General features: G+C 46.7%; 1 protein-coding gene across 2 annotated transcripts in view; it reads left to right on the forward strand.

The window, feature by feature from the left end:
• Positions 1–17979, forward strand: part of Foxk2 (forkhead box K2) — a 43464-nt gene that overhangs the window by 18197 nt on the left and 7288 nt on the right. For both annotated transcript variants that reach the window (XM_051159260.1, XM_051159261.1), the window contains exons 2-5: positions 5529–5723; positions 7685–7832; positions 10807–10953; positions 17435–17628. In XM_051159260.1, coding sequence (XP_051015217.1) covers positions 5529–5723; positions 7685–7832; positions 10807–10953; positions 17435–17628 — 684 coding nt within the window. The remainder of the gene's footprint in view (positions 1–5528; positions 5724–7684; positions 7833–10806; positions 10954–17434; positions 17629–17979) is intronic.

The following is a 17979-nucleotide window of genomic DNA, read 5'->3' on the forward strand; positions in this document are numbered from 1 at the left end:
CCTGTGACGAGCAGGAGGAGCATGCTCCTGCAGGCCTGCGGTGCCTCTTCCTGCTTCTCCCCTACCCTCCCAGGAGAGAGCCCTGCCACGGTTCTGAGCCCACACAACTGCTTATCTGCCCCTTCTTCTCGATTGAGCATTTCTCCAGTCCCTCTTGAGTCACCAGGAGACAGTTCAATCTCTGTTGTTATTGCTGCTTCACTGTAACTCAAACGTAGATGTACCCTGATGAGGAAAACGTAATGAAAGCCACATCTGTGGCCTGTCACAGTAAGGACGCAGAGCGTCAGCAACCATCTTCACTGTCACTCCCTCCAACACGGAGCCCTCTCCTCAGATCTGGGACAGCCATGCTGAATCCTAAACCACACACTAGCTGTCTTCCCTTCTGAGTGTGTATGGAATGAACTCTGAGGTAAGGGGGTTGAATGGTATGCTTATTAAATTAGTCTGTGTCTTTAACATAACTGTAGATCATTTCATTTCTATAAAGTTTTATGTTTGTTTGTTTGTTTTGTTTTTTGAGACAGGGTCTCTCTGTGTAGCCCTGGCTGTCCTGGACTCTCTTTGTAGACAAGGCTGGCCTCGAACTCACAGAGATGCGCCTGCCTGTGCCTCCCGAGTGCTGGGATTAAAGGTGTGCATCTCCACCACCCGGCTTCTGCAAAGTTTTTAAGCATGTGAATTTAGTAAAATTTATCTACTACAGATCAACACATACAATAGTTTTATTTGGAGCTATTATGGATGCTGCTGCTGCTAAGAATATTCTCAAGTGCTTTTGTGTAAGTTTGTGAGAAAAGATCTCATGTAGCCCAGTCTGACTGACATGATAGGTAGCTGAGGACGGCTTGAACTCCTGGTCCTCCTGCATCACTCTCATGACTGTCATGGTTATAGGCACATGCCACCATACCTACCTCTTTGTGTAGATTTTAAGTTGGGAAGCTTTTTTTTTTTTTTTTTAAATTATTTGGAAAAAATTTATTTATTTGCTATTGTTATTTGTTTACTTTTATATATTTTTTTTAATCCCAGACCTTGAATTCTTGGTAGTCCTGCCTCAGCTTTCCAGTATTGAGATTATAGGTATGTGACACTGTGCCTGGCTGGTTTTGTTCCTTTGAGACAGGGTTTCACTATATAGCCCAGGCTGTGTGCAGCTCTCAGCTGTCCTTCCTACCTCAGCCCCCAAGAAGAGACAAAGTCTCACTGTGTAGCCTTGGCTGGCCTGGAACTCCCAGAGATCTGCCTGCCTCTGCCTCCCACGTGCTAGTATTAAAGGAGTGTGCCATCACATCCAGATAAAGGATGCTTCTTATTTGTTTTATTTTTATGTGTATGAGTGTCTTGTCTGCATGTATGCCCATGCACATGTGTGCCTGGTTCTCATGGAGGTCAGAAAGTAACATCGAGTCCCTCGGAACAAGAGCAGTAAGTACTGTAACCATTGAGCCATCTTTCAGCCCCCAAAAGGATGCTTTGAAGTAGAAATTTGTTGTTTGGTTGGGTTTCTGCTCGTTTGTTTGGGACTGATTATCTTTATGTAGTCCTTGCACTCACTGTGTAGACCAGCCTGGCCTTGAACTCACTGACATCCACCTGCTTCTACCTTCTGAGAAAATTTTGCTGAAATTGTAGTGGATATTTTTGGTGACCTCATGTGAGCTCCTGTTGGGGGTGCTTCTTGGCTTTTTGTTACCCATATGAGGGGTGGTGCCTGCGTCCACCTTTCGTGGCTGTAGCCATGTTCCTTTTAATGAGCTCAGAGTGCTGTTAACTTCTTCAGCCTCAACATTTTCTCATCCTTCATTTCTGGTACTTTAGCAGGTGTTGAAGTTCCCCTGCTAGCTGATGACTTGAGCTTTTCCTGTGCTTATTAGCCATCCCAATGGCTTGTTTTGCTTTATTTTGTTGGTTTTTCAAGTCAGGGTTTCTCTGTGTAGCCCTGGCTATCCTGGACTCGATTTATAGACAAGGCTGTCCTCGAACTCACAGAGATCTGCCTGCCTCTGCCTCCCCAAGTGCTGCAATTACAGACGTGTGCTACTGCACCTGCCTCTAGTGGCATTTTAAAGACATACCTCTGAACTAAGGTGTGATGTGAAGTGTTGGAATATAAGACATTTAGGTGGCCTTGTGGCATTTGTCACTGCAGGTGCCTGGAGGGAGGGGGAGAGGCGGACAATTTCTTATCGGGGATCCTGATAATTGAAACACTTTACCCAGAGTCAAATATGTAAAAATCCCCCCCCCCCCCCCACCTTTTCCTTTTTTTAGGTTTTTCGAGACAGGGTTCCTCTGTATAACAATCCTGGCTATCCTGGACTCCAATTTTGTACATCCGCCTACCTCTGCCTCCTGAGTGCTGGGATTAAAGGCGTGCACCACCACCATGCCCGGCTGTAAAACTCTTTACTGCTGTGCAATTATCAACTTTATTAGTGATTAAAATGACACTCCTACACATTCATTTTGCTCAGACCCTTCGCAGACAAAAGTGATACTTTGTTCAGGGTGTCACCTCAGAGTCAATGTGTGTGCACTCTAAACTGTAGTTGAGGTGATCTTTTGGCGTTTAGGGGAAAAGGACACTATTGGGGTTTTTTTTGTTTTAAAAATTATTGTGGGTCCATGAGTGTGCACATTTGCCACAGGACATGTGTGGGGTCAGAGGACAACTTTCAGGAGTTGCTTTTTATTCCCACCATGGCTTAGGGTTTAAACTCAGGTGATGAGGTCCACACACCAGAAAGCTAGCTATCTTGCCAGCCCCCGATCATTTTCCTGACTTGCTTGTTATTTCAAGTAAGCTTTCTTTGAAATATACTTTATATAGAATAGAACAAGCCTAATTTGAGTGTGGTGCCCACATGCATCCTGGCAGCCGTCGTTCCAGTCTGGAGAATGGAGCCCCGGATTTACCCTCAGAATTGCAGGCATTGCCTTCCTACCTGGGAGCCCAGGTAGTCACTACTGTGTTCTGGGAGATGGGTTGTATTTTCAGGATTTCATGACCTGTGTTGCCTGTGTGAGTGCTTCTCCTTTGCAGGTGTTGTGGGTTCTCCTACTGCGTTGATGCGACGTCGGCGCCATCGGCTCTGCTTGTTCTCCATTGCTCTCTCCTTTGTTTCTTCTCTTTCATGCGTGCTAGAGACACACACGGCCACTGAGCTAACCTTCGCCTTCTTACTCTTTACTGTAGAGAGTGTCTCACTCCACAGCCCAGGCCTAGAGCTTGTGGACATCTCTTGCTGCTGCTTTCTGAGTAGCTGGCATTACAGGCCTGAACCATGATTGCACCTACCTTTCCAACAGCAAATTGTCAGACAGAACAGTAGGTGCAGAGCTCTTTCCAGAGCCTTTGTTAATAGAATTAGGGGGCAGATTGGACAAAAGTTGAGACAAAATTGGCTGTGTAAAGAAACTCAGATGAGTCGGGCGTGATGGCGCACGCCTTTAATCCCAGCACTCGGGAGGCAGAGGCAGGTGGATCGCTGTGAGTTCGAGGCCAGCCTGGTCTACAAAGTGAGTCCAGGATGGCCAAGGCTACACAGAGAAACCCTGTCTTGAAAAACCAAAAACCAAAAAAAAAAAGAAAAGAAAAGAAACTCAGATGATCACAGCAGGCATGGTGGCACACGCCTTTAATCCCAGCACTCCAAGAGGGGAAGAGGCAGGTGGATCTCTGTGAATTCGAGGCCAGCCTGGTCTGCAGAGTGAGTCCAGGACAGCCAAAGCTGCACAGAGAAACACTGTCTCGAAAAACCAAAAGAAAAGAAACCAGATGATCCGCTCAAGCTGCTCGGCATAAGCCGCTGGGTCCATGAGAAGAGAATCTGAACGCAGGGTCCCTGGTAGATGTCCACAGAAACACGTTCATCTGTGGAGAAGGACTGCCTGCTAATGAGGCAGCATTCATGCATTCACTGATTCCGTGTGCGGGTGCTCTGGTGAGCCGAGGGCCCTGACACTGTCGGCAGGGAAAGTATACATGGGCTCACTGGAAGTGTCTTGTTTCTTTCTTGGCTTTCAAACTCCTGTAGCCTAGGAAGGAAGAGGAGTCTTTCTCTTTTAAATTTTACCCCTGTTTTGCTTTTTTTTTTTTTTTTTTTAAAGACAGGGCTCCGGTAGCTAAGGCTGACTTTGACCTGGTGCTCCTGCCTCTACTTCTGAAGTGCTGGGATTATTACAGCTATGTACCATCAAACCAGCCTCAGAACTGAAGTTTAAGAAAGTGTTTTAAGGGGCTAGAGAGATAGCTCAACAGTTAAAAGCATTAAAGAGAGAGGTGGGGATATTTAATACAGATACAATTACAGGCATTACAACCAGGGAAGAAAGCCAGGAGTGGCTCCATGTCTTTAATCCCAGCATTCAGAGGTCAAGGCAGAGGGATGAGGGTTGCTGTAAGTTCAAGGACAGCTTGGTCCACATAGGGTTCCAGGACAGCTGGACTACGTAGTGAGACACTGTCTTGAAAGGCAGGGGAAAAAAGAAAAAGAAAAAAGACAGGGGAAGAGAAGATTCCAGCTAAAATGTTTTTAGAGGGTTTGCTGGGACTGTGGCCGTTTGAGTGGAATCTGTACTCGAGCCCCCAAGTTGGTGGTGTTGGTATGAAGGGGACAAGAGAGAAGGAGCTGGTCTCCAATCTTGAAACGTGCAGAACAGGAGCCACTGTGCTTGTGTGAGGGAACTCCAAGAGCAGGCGGTGCTTTCCCAGAGGCCGGGACGTTGTTGTCTACTGTGGGGAGGTGGTTGGGTTTCAAGAAATCTGTTGGAAGTACTGCTTTGAAAACCGTTAGAAAAAACAGTTTGATAAATCAGTTGAACTGGTTTTGTGTGAAGAGACTCTCTAATTTTAAACTGCCTTTCTTCTGTTTGAATATGGTTGATTTCCATGTATGTTGGTGTTACGGTCTGTTTTTATACCCTAATATAGATGTTGGGTGAGGCCTTAGGTCTTAGCTCAGAGCTTCAGACTGGCTGGCTGTCGCTTTTGTAATACAGTGAAGGAGACATCATCAGCCAGTGTAAGTGTAGGATAGAGGCCATATGTTAAAACCGCTAACCTTTGTTGCAGTAAAGGAAGCTCTTACTTAGCTCTTGGTGGGGACTGTGCCTGGTAGGTGCTGGGTTTCTTGTGTTGTTGTTGTTCTGTACTTTGTGCTTTCTGTTGGGTGGTCTGAGCACTGTTTCTCTCTGTGTGTCTCTGTCTCTCACTCTGTATCCCTCCTGCTATCTTTTTGGGGTGAAGTGGCGGGGTATCTCATGTAGCCCAGGTTGCCCCTTGAACTTGCTGTTTAGCTAGAGCTAGTCTTGAACTTGTACTCCTACCTGCCAAGTGCTCGGTTCACAGGTGTGTACTCTCATGCCTGGCTAGAGTCATATGAAATACCTCATTTGTGAGTCTGCTCATTAGAGACTTGGTGTCCATGGGGTGAGTAGAGAGGCCACGTCCTCGCCCTAAGGGAAGCTGAGGCTCTGGTGGCCACAGGCGTGCACTGACTGTCAGTTTTGTTTTCCAGGTGCACTTTCAGGTTTCCGAGCACAAATATCAAGATAACATTCACAGCCCTGTCCAGTGAGAAGAGAGAGAAGCAGGAAGCCCCTGAGTCGCCAGTGAAGCCTGTACAGCCGCACATCTCACCCCTGACCATCAGCATTCCAGACACCATGGCGCACCTCATCAGCCCGCTCCCCTCCCCCACAGGCACGATCAGGTACAGCAGAGGATTGTAATTCCCACGTTGGAGGTTGTGGATTCCCGTTCTGTCTATGTCCCTTTGGGTTTGTTTTACCAGGGCCGTGTTTGTGGGATTGGAATTATCGTTTGGGCACAGCAGTGGTTAGATACCTGAAGGCAGTCTCTTGAGTCTCTTGTAGTCCAGGGTAAGGGCTGGGGTCCCTGACTCAGGTGAAGAGGGCTTGCCTCGTGCGGCCCCGTGTGAGTCTGTGGCTACACTGACTTGTGCTGTGTCTAGAGCCTTAGAGGAGACTGAGCCCTCACATCACTGTTGTCAGAATCATGAGCTCTGGAGAGTTCCTTCATTCAGTGGTGGGAAGACTATTGAGGGGAGCTGTGGTGTTGGGGTCTAACCCTTAGGACCAAGGCTGGGGCTGTTTCTTTCCTTCTTCCTTTTTTAAAAAAACAAAACAAAAACTAGTGTCTCACTGTCTATAGCCCTGCCTCCCTGGCTGGACTAGAGCTTGCCATAGGGACCTGGCTAGCCTGGAGCTCACAGAGATCCACTTGCCTTTACCCTTGCTTCTGGATCCCAGCTCCAAGTTCAGCTCTGCTTCTTTTGGGGGAGGGGCTGAGGGGTGCTCTGGTTTTTCAAGACAGGGTTTCTCCTTGTATCCCTGGCTGTCCTATAACTTACTCTGTAGACCAGTCTGGTCTTGAACTCAGAGATCCGCCTGCCTCTGCCTCCCCTGAGTGCTGGGATTAAAGGTGTGCGCCACCACCGCCTAGCTCGTGTTTCCATTTTTTAGAGAGTATTTTTTTCATTGAAGAGCTAACAGATTATCTAATTACATTTCTTCCAAAACTCCTCACAGACTGAGAGTGACTGAGTCTCCAGGCACCATACTCAAAGCTGAAATTTAAAATTTTCAGGGGCTAGAAGGACGGCTCACTGTTTAAGAACACTTCCCGTTGTTGCAGAGAGACCCAGGTTCAGTTCTCAGCAGCATGTCACAGCTCACAACCATCTAATTCCAGTTCCAGGAAATCAATCTCAATCTCTCTCTCTCTCTCTCTCTCTCTCTCTCTCTCTCTCTCTCTCTCTCTCTCTCTGTCCACACACACACAAACACTTCAAACATAACATATGTTTTTTTTTAAAGTTTGGGGCTGGAGAAATGGCTCAGTGGTTAAGAGCACTGGCTGCTTGCTTTGCCAGAGGACCCAGGTTCAAGTCCCAACATCTACATGGCAGCTCACAACTGTCTACACCTTCAGCTACAGAAGATCTGATACCCTCACATAGACATGCAGGCAGGGAAAACACTAGTGCACAGAAGCTTTTTTTAAAAAATGAGTTCATATTGGCTATGATGGTTTACTTTTTCAGGTAAAACAAACGGGACACTGCCTTCCCACAGTTTGTATTGACAGTTGCATTTCCTGACACATTTGCTGCTGAAGCAATTTGAGACAGGGTCTCTCTGTGTAGCCTTGGCTATCCTGGACTCACTTTGTAGTCCAGGCTGGCCTCGAACTCACAGCGATCCACCTGCCTCTGCCTCCTGAGTGCTGGGATTAAGGGCGTGCGCCACCATGCCCGCCGATACTGAAGCAATCTTAAATGCCATAAAGAAGTCCTAGGAAATACTGCTTCCTGTTCTCAATTCTGCTCAGATAAGCTCGACATGGTAGCACACACTTAACAATCCCAGTACTTCAGAAACGGAGGCCAGAGAAGTGCTGCACATTTAAGACCAGCCTGCACTACAGAATGAAGCATTTTCTCAAGGAAAATAAAGAAGGTTGAGAAGTGTAGTTCCTGCGTCAGGAGACCCAGCACCCAGTCCTGGCCTCCTTTAGGCACCGACACATGCAGGCAAAGCATATAATACAAAAAAAAAAATCATAACAAAAAACTTTTCCCCTGATCTCAGATCTTCATCGAAGAGCAATACTATGTTTGCTTTAAAGTGGCCTCTTACCCCTCTTTCACAGCGCTGCAAACTCCTGCCCGTCCAGTCCCCGGGGAGCAGGGTCTTCAGGGTACAAAATGGGCCGTGTGATACCATCTGACCTCAATTTAATGGCTGACAGTTCACAGCCAGAAAATGAAAAGGAAGCTTCAGGTGGAGACAGCCCAAAGGTAAATGTTTACGGTTTTGTGCCTGGGCCTGGGGGACAAGTCCTTTTGGGAACGCTGTGTTGTTTGGTTAAGTTTCTCTGTTGCTGTGATAAAACACCGACCAAAGCAACTTGAGGGAGAGAAGGGTTTGGTTGTCTTGCATTTCCATACAGTGGTTCAGCACTGAGGAGAGTCAGGGCAGGGTCCAGAAACACAGTGAGGCAGCGGCCCTGAAGAGGAGCCTGCTTATACAGTGTCGTCAGGCCCACTGCCCGTGTCGCTGCCCATGGCGGGTGGGCCCCTCTCACGTCGCACCATAGCTAGTCGCCACAGGCTGCCCTGACGAAGGCCACTCCTCAGCTGAGGCCCCCTCTTCCCTACTGAAGCCAATCTATGTCAAGTGGACAAAAGCTAAGCAGCACACCTCACATGCATCTGTGAAGGAGCCTCTGTGGATTTAACCCTGTGTCCCTATGAGAGATGGCTCAGAGGTCATGAGCACTGCCTGTTCTTCCGGAGGTCACATGGCAGCTCACAATCATGCATGATGACATCAGATGCCCCTCTTCTGGCATGCAGACACACATGCAGACAGAACACTTGTATACATAATAGATAAATAAAGCGTATAAAAGAAAAAAGCAATGTGACACTATAATTGCAGAACTGAGAGTGATCCCTGAGCGGCAGGAGATGTAGACTGAGCGCCTTGTTGGAGCTTCTGGGTCCTGGCTGTACTGATGTTCACTTTGAAAAGTTTGTTCTGCCCATATGAATATATGCTGAGCATTTTCTGTGTTAAGTTATTTAAAAATAAAAATGTTTTTATGTTCAATGTGGTGGCATACACCTTTTTTTGTTTGTTTTATTTTTGAGACAGGGTTTCTCTGTGTAGCCCTAGCTGTCCTGGACTCACTTTGTAGATCAGGCTGGCCTCGAACTCACAGAGATATGCCTACCTCTGCCTCCCTGGGTGCTAGGGTCATAGGCATGCTCCACCATGCCTGGCAACATACACCTTTAATTTCAGAATTTGGGATGGAGAGGCAGGCGGACCTCTGAGTTCAAGGCCACCCAGGGCCAACAGGACTGCCTAGAGTATAAAGGCATCATCACTAAGCAGAAAGTCTGAGCTCGAGTCCTGGGCACATGTAGCAGAAGAACTGACACCTGCTCAGAAACAGTAAGAAAAAGGCCCTAGGAAGTACATGGCCATCTGAGCAGGGGTGAAGGTTTTGGACTCAAGCACTTGTTATTCCTGGTTCTTTTCCTGGAGCCTTGGAGTGCAGTGCTGTAAGTGCTTAGGCAGAGCCTTTTGTGGCCTAAGTGATTGCAAAATGTTACCCATGTAAGGTAGGCTGTGGCGGTCTTCTGGATGCGGGCATTGGCTGGGTGGTTAAGGTTTTTCATTTGGAGAGTTAAGAACCGTCTCTGCACCATCAGCTTGTAGGACAAAGCACGGCTGTTCCATCAGCCTGTTCCTCTGTGCCTTCTGGTTTTACCCTTACCCTCAGTGCATCTCTGCTGAGATGTGTGGTGGTGCTATCATCATTATTATTATTAATTTATTTTCTAAATCACTTTACAGCCTGACCCCGCCCCCTTCCTCCTCTCCTCCCACTCTCACGCCCTAGACGGTGCTCTTGTTTTTTTTGTTCTGCTCTTTGAGATAGGCTGGTCTTACACTCACTTTGTAGCACAGCAATAGTTTTTTTTTTTAAACTGTAATTCTAAAAATAAAAGGCAAGGTTGGGGAAGAGTCTGGAGACGTGGTTTCAGGTGTTCTTCCAGAGGACCTGGGTTTAAGTCTCAGCCCTCAAGTGGGGGCTCTAAGGGCTCCTGCTCCCTCTGTCCTACATGGCAGTGCACACACATGGATCTGGACACACATCCACGCAGTAAGTTAAATAAGTAGATAAAAAATGCACTTTAGGCCGGGTGGTGGTGCACGCCTTTAATCCCAGCACTCGGGAGGCAGAGGCAGGCGGATCGCTGTGAGTTCGGGGCCAGCCTGGTCTACAAAGTGAGTCCAGGACAGCCAAGGCTACACAGAGAGACCCTGTCTCGAAAAACTAAAAAACAAAACAAAACAAAACAAAATGCACTTTAGGCATGAACAATACACACAGCCAGGCCTGGTGTGGATGAGCTTTGATAAGTGGCATCGTTTGGATACACTTTATTGCACATTGCTTCTTATAATTTATATTGCTTTGCTATTTTGCAGTGGTGCTATGCATTTTCCAGAAGTTCATACGGAAGCTAGGAGCTCTGTTCTCAGAGGCTAATACTGGTACATGTGGAATTTTGATACATTAGAAAAGCTGGGAGGTCCCAGCAGCCTGGAAAGAGCAGTGGACTCTGTTTGGCTCCTTGACAGGCATGTCGTCCTCAGGTGTAGAGCCTTGACAGGCATTTGGACAGTTCTCCTCGCGTGCTCTTGTGACTTACGATCCCTGTCAGCTCTGCATCACACCTGGATGTGCCAGTTCCTCTCCATGTCTCAGGGGTCTCCTTGAAATGTGTCGCTCTGTGCTGCACTGAAGTCCAGTGGCTTTGCTTGGCTTTAGTTGATTTTTTTTTTTTTTTCTTGTCATTAAAATTATCTCCTTAAGTGATTTTTGTTGTTGTTGTTTTGTTTTCAGAGCTGGAGGCCAGCACCAGGGCAGCGCTCTACCACTGAGCTAAATCCCCAACCCTTGTTTATTGTCTTTTGAGACAGGATTTTTCTGTATAGCTCTGGCTGTCTTGGAACTTACTCTGTAGACCAGGCTAGCCTTGAACTCAGAGATCTCCCTGCTTCTGCTTTCTGAACTGGGATTAAAGGAGGACTGACTGGCTCCTGATGGGATTTTCAGTGTTTCTATGCTGTTCTACAATTTTTAAATGTACTTTTCTCAAATTTTCCCCATTCTATTACTTTTATAATAAATACACTGTTGTAAGAATGCCTGAAATACTCTTGAATCTTAGGTGATTTTTTTTCCTAATGCAGGATGACTCAAAGCCGCCTTACTCCTACGCACAGCTGATAGTACAAGCAATTACAATGGCTCCCGATAAGCAGCTCACTCTAAATGGGATTTACACTCACATCACTAAAAACTACCCGTACTACAGGACGGCAGACAAGGGCTGGCAGGTAAGTCGCCTCAGCCGCCGGAGCTGCTGGCTCTCACTGTGCCCTGCGCAGTGGCATCTCCGCTGAGAGCCCTGGGCCGAGAGGGCCTGTTCTTCGTTTGGCACAGAAAAAGCAACAGTTCTGGAGGAACTGGAAACTGACGTTTTTACTGTCTGGGAAATAAGGCTTTCCCTGAGATGCACAGAGCCTGAGCCGGCTCCTTTTCTACATGCTGAGAGTGTTGGAGAGTTTTAAACTGAAGTCCATTCTTTCCTCCATGCTCATGCACCTCTGCTGCAGGAACGCAGGGACTTTTCCAGCTGTCTAACTGGGGTCGTCATTGCCTCTTAGGATGTAGGCTCCTGTACTTGGCCATCACATCATACAGAGATGCACACAGTGTGAGCTGCAGCCGCCCATCCCCTGCCTCTTCACACTGCTGCTGCGCTGGGTGTGGGTTCCCTGCAAGGTGGCTGTTGTTTGGTTGGGTTGGGTTTTGTTTGTTTTGGAGAAAGGATCTCACTTTGTAGTTCTCTGGCTGTCCTGAAACTCACTGTGTAGACCAGGCTAGCCTTCAGCTCAGAGGGATGTGCCTGGCTCTGTCTCGAGTGCAGGTGTAAAGGTGTACACCACACACTACACAGGCTTTTCTCTCTGTATCTGTCATTTACTGGGTGCGTAGAAAACTTTGGAAATTGATATGGGAAAGGGTAAGTTTGGAATGCAGAATATTAAACAACAAAAAACAAGAGCTGTATTGTGGGTTTTTTGTTTTGGTTTGGGTTTTGGCTTTTGTATTTTCAAGACAGGGTCTCTCTGTGTAGCCTTGGCTGTCCGGGACTCACTTTGTAGACCAGGCTGGCCTAGAACTCTCAGTGACCCTGCTGCCTCTGCCTCCCAAGTGCTAGGATTAAAGGCCTGTGCCACCATGCCCGGCACCACTATGATGATTTTCAAAAGCCCCAAAGAATATTGCTTTATCCAGTCTGTTCCATGAGTTAGCATGGAACACAGTCAGTGTGAGCGCGCAAGGACCCTTGAATGTTTCTTAAACATTCAATATTTGATAATTTGAAATAAAGGGGATTTGGAACGGAGTAGTTCTGAAAGCTTGAGTTAGACTTGGGTGTGGTTGGTTGTGTCTGTGTGCTTCTGGGGTGTATTGCCCTGAGGGACCCTGAGATCTAAAGAGACTGGAAGGACAAGGCCAGCTTGAGCCTTAGGACACATATCTGGGACATGACCCTGGCCACTGATTCTTGCTGGCAGCTGGGAGTGACTTCACACCCTCTCAGGGCAGGGAGCACAGCGTGACTGAAGGACTGCTGAGTTGCTGGTGCCTCTCGTGTGTCTCTCACCTGAGTGTTGCTGTTCCAGGAATGCTTCATTCCTCCTGGTTCAGATAGCTATTTAGTGGGAGAGGATGGCCTGCTCCAGAACCTGTTCTAATTCACGGGCATCACCCCCACCCTCACCCCCACCCCCCAGCCTTTCTCTGTGTAGCCCTGGCTGTCCTGGAACTCGCTCTATAGACCAGGCTGGCCTCGAACTCAGATCTGCCTAGCTCTGCCTCCTGAGTGCTGAGATTAAAGGCGTGCACCACATGCCTGGTTCGATGGGCATGCACCTTTTTTTTTTTTTTTTTTTTTTTTTTTGCGGGGGGGGGGGGTTCGAAACAGGGTTTCTCTGTGTAGCCTTGGTTGTTCTGGACTCACTTTGTAGACCAGGCTGGCCTTGAACTCACAGCGATCCGCCTGCCTCTGCCTCTCAAGTGCTGGGATTAAAGGCGTGCGCCACCACGCCCGGCTCTGGGCATGCACTTTTAACTTGCTCCTGTTCTTAGTTTTGTTTTTAGTTTATCAAGTTTTCCTTATGAGTTTTTATTTTCTAAATTTTCTTTATTATTATTTTTTATTTTTTACATGTTTATATTATTGCACATATATACAATAAACTACCTACAGCAAGAAGAGCCATGAAACAATCAGGAATGATATATATGTTACACTCACAGTGTTTTGGCTGTTTGTATTTGGTGGCCTTGAAGAAAACATCTTTCCTATGTTGGTGCATCTAAAATTATGAATGTAAATCAGTATCTCATATTTTGTCATGATCAACCTAAAACATATGTCTAGACCTAGAAACATCTTAACCCCTAAACAACTAAGCTTAATTGTAAAACTAAACTCTCTGGTCTTCAATCCCATCAGAGACTTGAGAAGGAATAAAATTAATTACCTGAGTAAACAGGAAGTGCAGGTGAGCAGCTGCCCAAATGAGAAGATGGCAGAGACAGTTTGCTGCCTGAACAGTCACCCAAAACTCTCTATAACGTTGGAGCATCATCTTCAGCCTTCTGGCCCAATATCTCTGACATATTTGTGAGGCAGGAACTATGGAGGACTTGCTTACCCTGTCTTGGCAGAGTTTGGCCATCAACTCCGCCTGCATCCAAGCTTGCCCTTTTTTTTGTTTTTTGTTTGTTTGTTTTTTGAGACAGGGTCTCTCTGTGTGGCCTTGGCTGTCCTGGACTTGCTTTGTAGACCAGACCGGCCTCAAACTCACAGCGATCCGCCTGCCTCTGCCTCCCGAGTGCTAGGATTAAAGGCGAGTGCTATCATGCCGGCTGTATAACTTACTTATCCTAATTAGCTCGCAACAGCACTCTCAAAGTATTGGAGGTAAACCTTGCACTCTACTTAAATTATATGCATACAATACCTCATGTTAGAGTAGAAATGTATATAATGTGTTTAAGATGGAGAATCATCTTAAATTTGAATTCTGTACCACAGTATCAAAATTAAATTTATTTTGAATCAATATACAAAACTCTATAATAGTGAGTTAAAAATAACTTTGTGAGTAACAATCATGGCCCTGAGTAGATTCACTAGTCTGCTTTTTGTCCTGTCATCCCTACACTGTTCTTGGTTTTGGACCATTGACTCTCATCCGATCTTGTACTGCCATGGTAGCTCTGCTGCCTTTCCAAAAGCTGTCATTTAAATCGCTATATGTCAGGCCAATTTATTACTATTTTTCTTTGGGTCGGGGAAGGCCTTTCAACAGAACAGTTCATGTAAGAAAGTTGGATCTCCAGGGCTGGAGAAATAGTTGGTTTAAAAACATCATCAACAGCAACAACTAGTACAGGAGGACCTGAGTTCCATTGTCAGAATCCATGTAAAAACTTAGGGAATTAGGGAGGTGAATGTGGGCATCTCCCTTGGGCTCACTGGTAAGCCTTAGGCCTGTTAGAGACCCTGTATCAAAAATACCAACGTGTTTGGCTCCTAAGGAAGGAACCTAAAGATGGTTTTCTGGCCTATACACACACGTACGCACACAACAGTTACAGAGGTGGTTTCCACTTGAGACCTGATCTCTACAGGGTGTTGGGAGGAGGGAGCAGTCCCCTCCTCATCTCAGGCACCTGATGGAAAAGACTGCCTGCCTCTCAGACTTTCAGGGCACCACAGGGGGCTGCATATCAAACAAATTGTTCGTTAATTCGCAGAGGAAATTCTATCATAATATAGGGGCAGTTTGAGTGATTTTATAGAAAGATAGAATGGTTCTTTTTTTAAAAAAATAATAATTTAAGCCAGGTGGTGGTGGTACACACCTTTAATCCCAGCACTTGGGAGGCAGAGGCAGGTGGATCGCTGTGAGTTGGGAGCCAACCTGGTCTACAAAGCGAGTCCAGGAGGACAGCCAGGACTAACACAGAGAGACCCTGTCTTGAAAAACAAAACAAAACATTTATTTATTTTTATTTTATGTGTGCTAATGTTTTGCCTGCACATATGTCTATGAGTGTCAGATCTTGGAGTTACAGACAGTTGTGAACTGCCATGTGGGTGCCGAGAATTGAACCCAGGTCTTGTGGAGAAACAGTCAGTGCTCATAACAGCTGCACCATCTCTCCAGCCCCAGAATATTTCTATGTTTATAATTTCTGTTACAGCACCAGCACCTCTCCATCTCCCCCTGTCAAGTCTCCTTGTGTTGTGTAGGCCTCAAACTTGTGATACTCCTGTGTCAGCCTTCTAAATAAAATAACTTGGGTTACAATTGTACTCTCGTGCCTGCTTCCGAAATGATTTTTTTATAATTTTACCCAGCCTGGAGTAGGATGTTTGCTGTACCTACCAAAAAGTAGGAAAAGTTAGACCGTAACCCTGTAAAGGGACCAGAGCTTGGTTTGGGACTCCTGTCAGATGGGCATGTGCTGAGCCGGGGCAGCTGGGCAGAGGGACGAGGCTTGTTTCATTCTTCCTACTTAGATAGAAGGGCTGCGGCCTTCTTTGTTTTTGATGAAAGACAAAGAATTACTCTTAAGATTACACTCATGTGTAGGCTACCTGAACCTAGCAATTAGGGTTCTCATGCTTGTAAGACAGATTGAAGGCATATTTATTTTAGGCTTAACCACAGTATGTAACCCTAAAACTACACACAAATAGGTGTTTTCTGCTTGTATCTATTTGTAGAGAGTTGGCTGAGGGATTGCAGGTGACCACCCATGAGTCTGACCTCACACTGCATGCAGACCAAGCTGCTGGGAGCTGTTACTACTCAGAACTGGAAGCACCAGTTCCCTGGCCCCAGCACTGCACAGCTGAGTGGGGGGCGTGAAGTCCCTGCTTCATGCCCTGGTGGATAGAAAGCCTCCTCACCGCTGCCGCTTACCCACCATGCTAATGACATGCAAACTAGGGTGTTCCCATGGGCCACTGTGTATGGGACGGAGTCTGCAGGAACCACAGAGCCACAAGGACTCCTTTTCCAGGTGGTGCTTCTGAGCTGACTAGCTTACATCTGCTGTCAGATTGCAGTGATTCAGACTTTGGAATTTGCCTTGGGGAAGAAAACCATTTAAACATGGTATTCATTGATTTTTCTTTTCTTTTTTAAAGATTTACTTATTATGTATACAGTGCTCTGCCTGCATGTACACCTGCATGCCAGAAGAGGGCACCAGATCTCAGTACAGATGGTTGTGAGCCACCATGTGGTTGCTGGGAATTGAACTCAGGACCTTTGGAAAAACAGGCAGTGCTCTTAACTTCTGAGCCATCTATCTCTTCAGCCCATGATTTTTCTTGTACACATAGACTGAAGGTGATTTTATGTAATTTTTCTAGTGTGCCCATGCTTGATGGCAGCTTGGCACATGAGGGCAAGTGGGGATTTTCTATTCGGAGCATCATGTTTCCTCAAAGTTTTGAATTAGGGATGCTGACCCTGTGTCATCTTTGTTTGGGTTGATTCTCTTAATATACAGCGTTTGACTCTGCCTGTCTTCCAAACCCGAAAGGTCTGAATGCAGCTGCTGAGGGCTGGCCTTCTGTGTCTGATGGGCACCAGAGCAGCCCCTTTGATTTTCCAGAATTGGAAGAAAGTTTGGTTGTCAGCGGTACCTGTTAACACAACAGTGCAGCATGTATGTCCTGGTTATTTAAAGTATTCCCTTCACACTGCCTCTGAGGAGCTCAGGCCCTGTTTCCTGCCTGTGACTAGTCGGTTCTGGAACAGTCCCTGGGATTGATTGTAAAGGAATGCTAAATATTTGCTGGAGTTTTTCAGCTGCCTGTGACAAGTCAGAATTCCAGGCCATGGCTAGTTTTATTAGAAGACTAACGGGAAGAACACTGAGGCCTTTTCATATGCCCAGATTTTATTTGCATTATTACCATTTTGAAACTTTGATTTTAAATTACTCAAATACCTAAGAATATGGTATATTAGCTGTTAACCTCATGACTTTCTGTCCTGTGTGTGTGCACACTGCAGTGGGGTGGTCACAATACTTGATGACTTGCTGTCCTGTGTGTGTGCACTGCAGTAGGGTGGTCACAACAGGCGTTGTCTCAGACTCTTGGGAAACCTGAAGCTGAACTTTTTGAAGAAGAATGGTGGCTTAGCAGTTGAGTTTTCTGTTTCCCCAGTAGAGTTCTTTAAGATGAAGGCCAGATAAGCACCTGGTGTGCTTTACAGACGCAGAGACGAGCACTGGGGGGAGGGGGTCCTTAGCACTCCTGGCCTTGGCTGACTAATAACTCCTTTGTACCATACGAGTGTGCTTTAAATGGCTAAGCATACGCAGAAACATGAGATAACAGCATTTTAGAGGTGTGGCTTGTGTCAGCTTGTCTCCAGACAGAAAGGGTTGGCACTTTAGTCTTGACTCCACCTGCCAGAAGACAAGGTGGCAGTGACAGGCCTGTTTCCTACCTTGAAGGAGACAAAAATGGGAAATGTCAGAGACTTAACCCTACCCATGCCCAGGTTCCCCTCCCAACCCCAGACTCCCTGAGTTGTGGCTGCCAAGGCTCCGACCCAGTGCCATCTCACCCAGGGAGAGGTGGGCGGGAAGCCTTGCCGTTGTGTGTGTCACTGAGCATTTGGGTTTCGCTTTACAGGGCACTAAGGCTTGGGCACATCTTCATTGCTCAACAAAGTGAACTCTACGTATTTTTTTTATGTTTCATAGAATTCAATTCGCCACAATCTCTCTCTGAACCGTTATTTCATCAAAGTGCCACGTTCCCAGGAAGAACCAGGCAAAGGCTCCTTCTGGAGGATAGACCCCGCCTCCGAGAGCAAGCTGCTAGAGCAGGCTTTTAGGAAGAGACGGCCTAGGGGCGTGCCTTGCTTTAGAACCCCCCTGGGACCACTTTCCTCTAGGTAAGGACTCAGGCACCAGGGGCTACACCCACGGTCAGTAGCATCACCTCAGCATGTTGTCTGCAGATGCCCTGACTGGTGCTGGGTGGGAACTGGGAAAGGTTGGTGTGCTCCGCCTGTGCTGCTCGCTGTATCCGTGAACTTGTTGTGCATCTTAGAGTAACTAGACTGCACTTGGAAGGCCATGGAACCACATGGTAGCTTTCCTTTCTTTGGCATGTGAACAGTTCTTTAAAGCGGCCTTTAGTTCCTGTAAACTCAAGATTTCTCATTTGCCTGATTTTAAAGCCAGACACTTTCCCTTCTATATCAATGTTTTTTGACCTAAAAGAGATGAGCTTACTAGAAACC

This window comes from Acomys russatus, chromosome 16, assembly GCF_903995435.1.
Source record: "Acomys russatus chromosome 16, mAcoRus1.1, whole genome shotgun sequence".
NCBI lineage: Eukaryota > Metazoa > Chordata > Mammalia > Rodentia > Muridae > Acomys > Acomys russatus.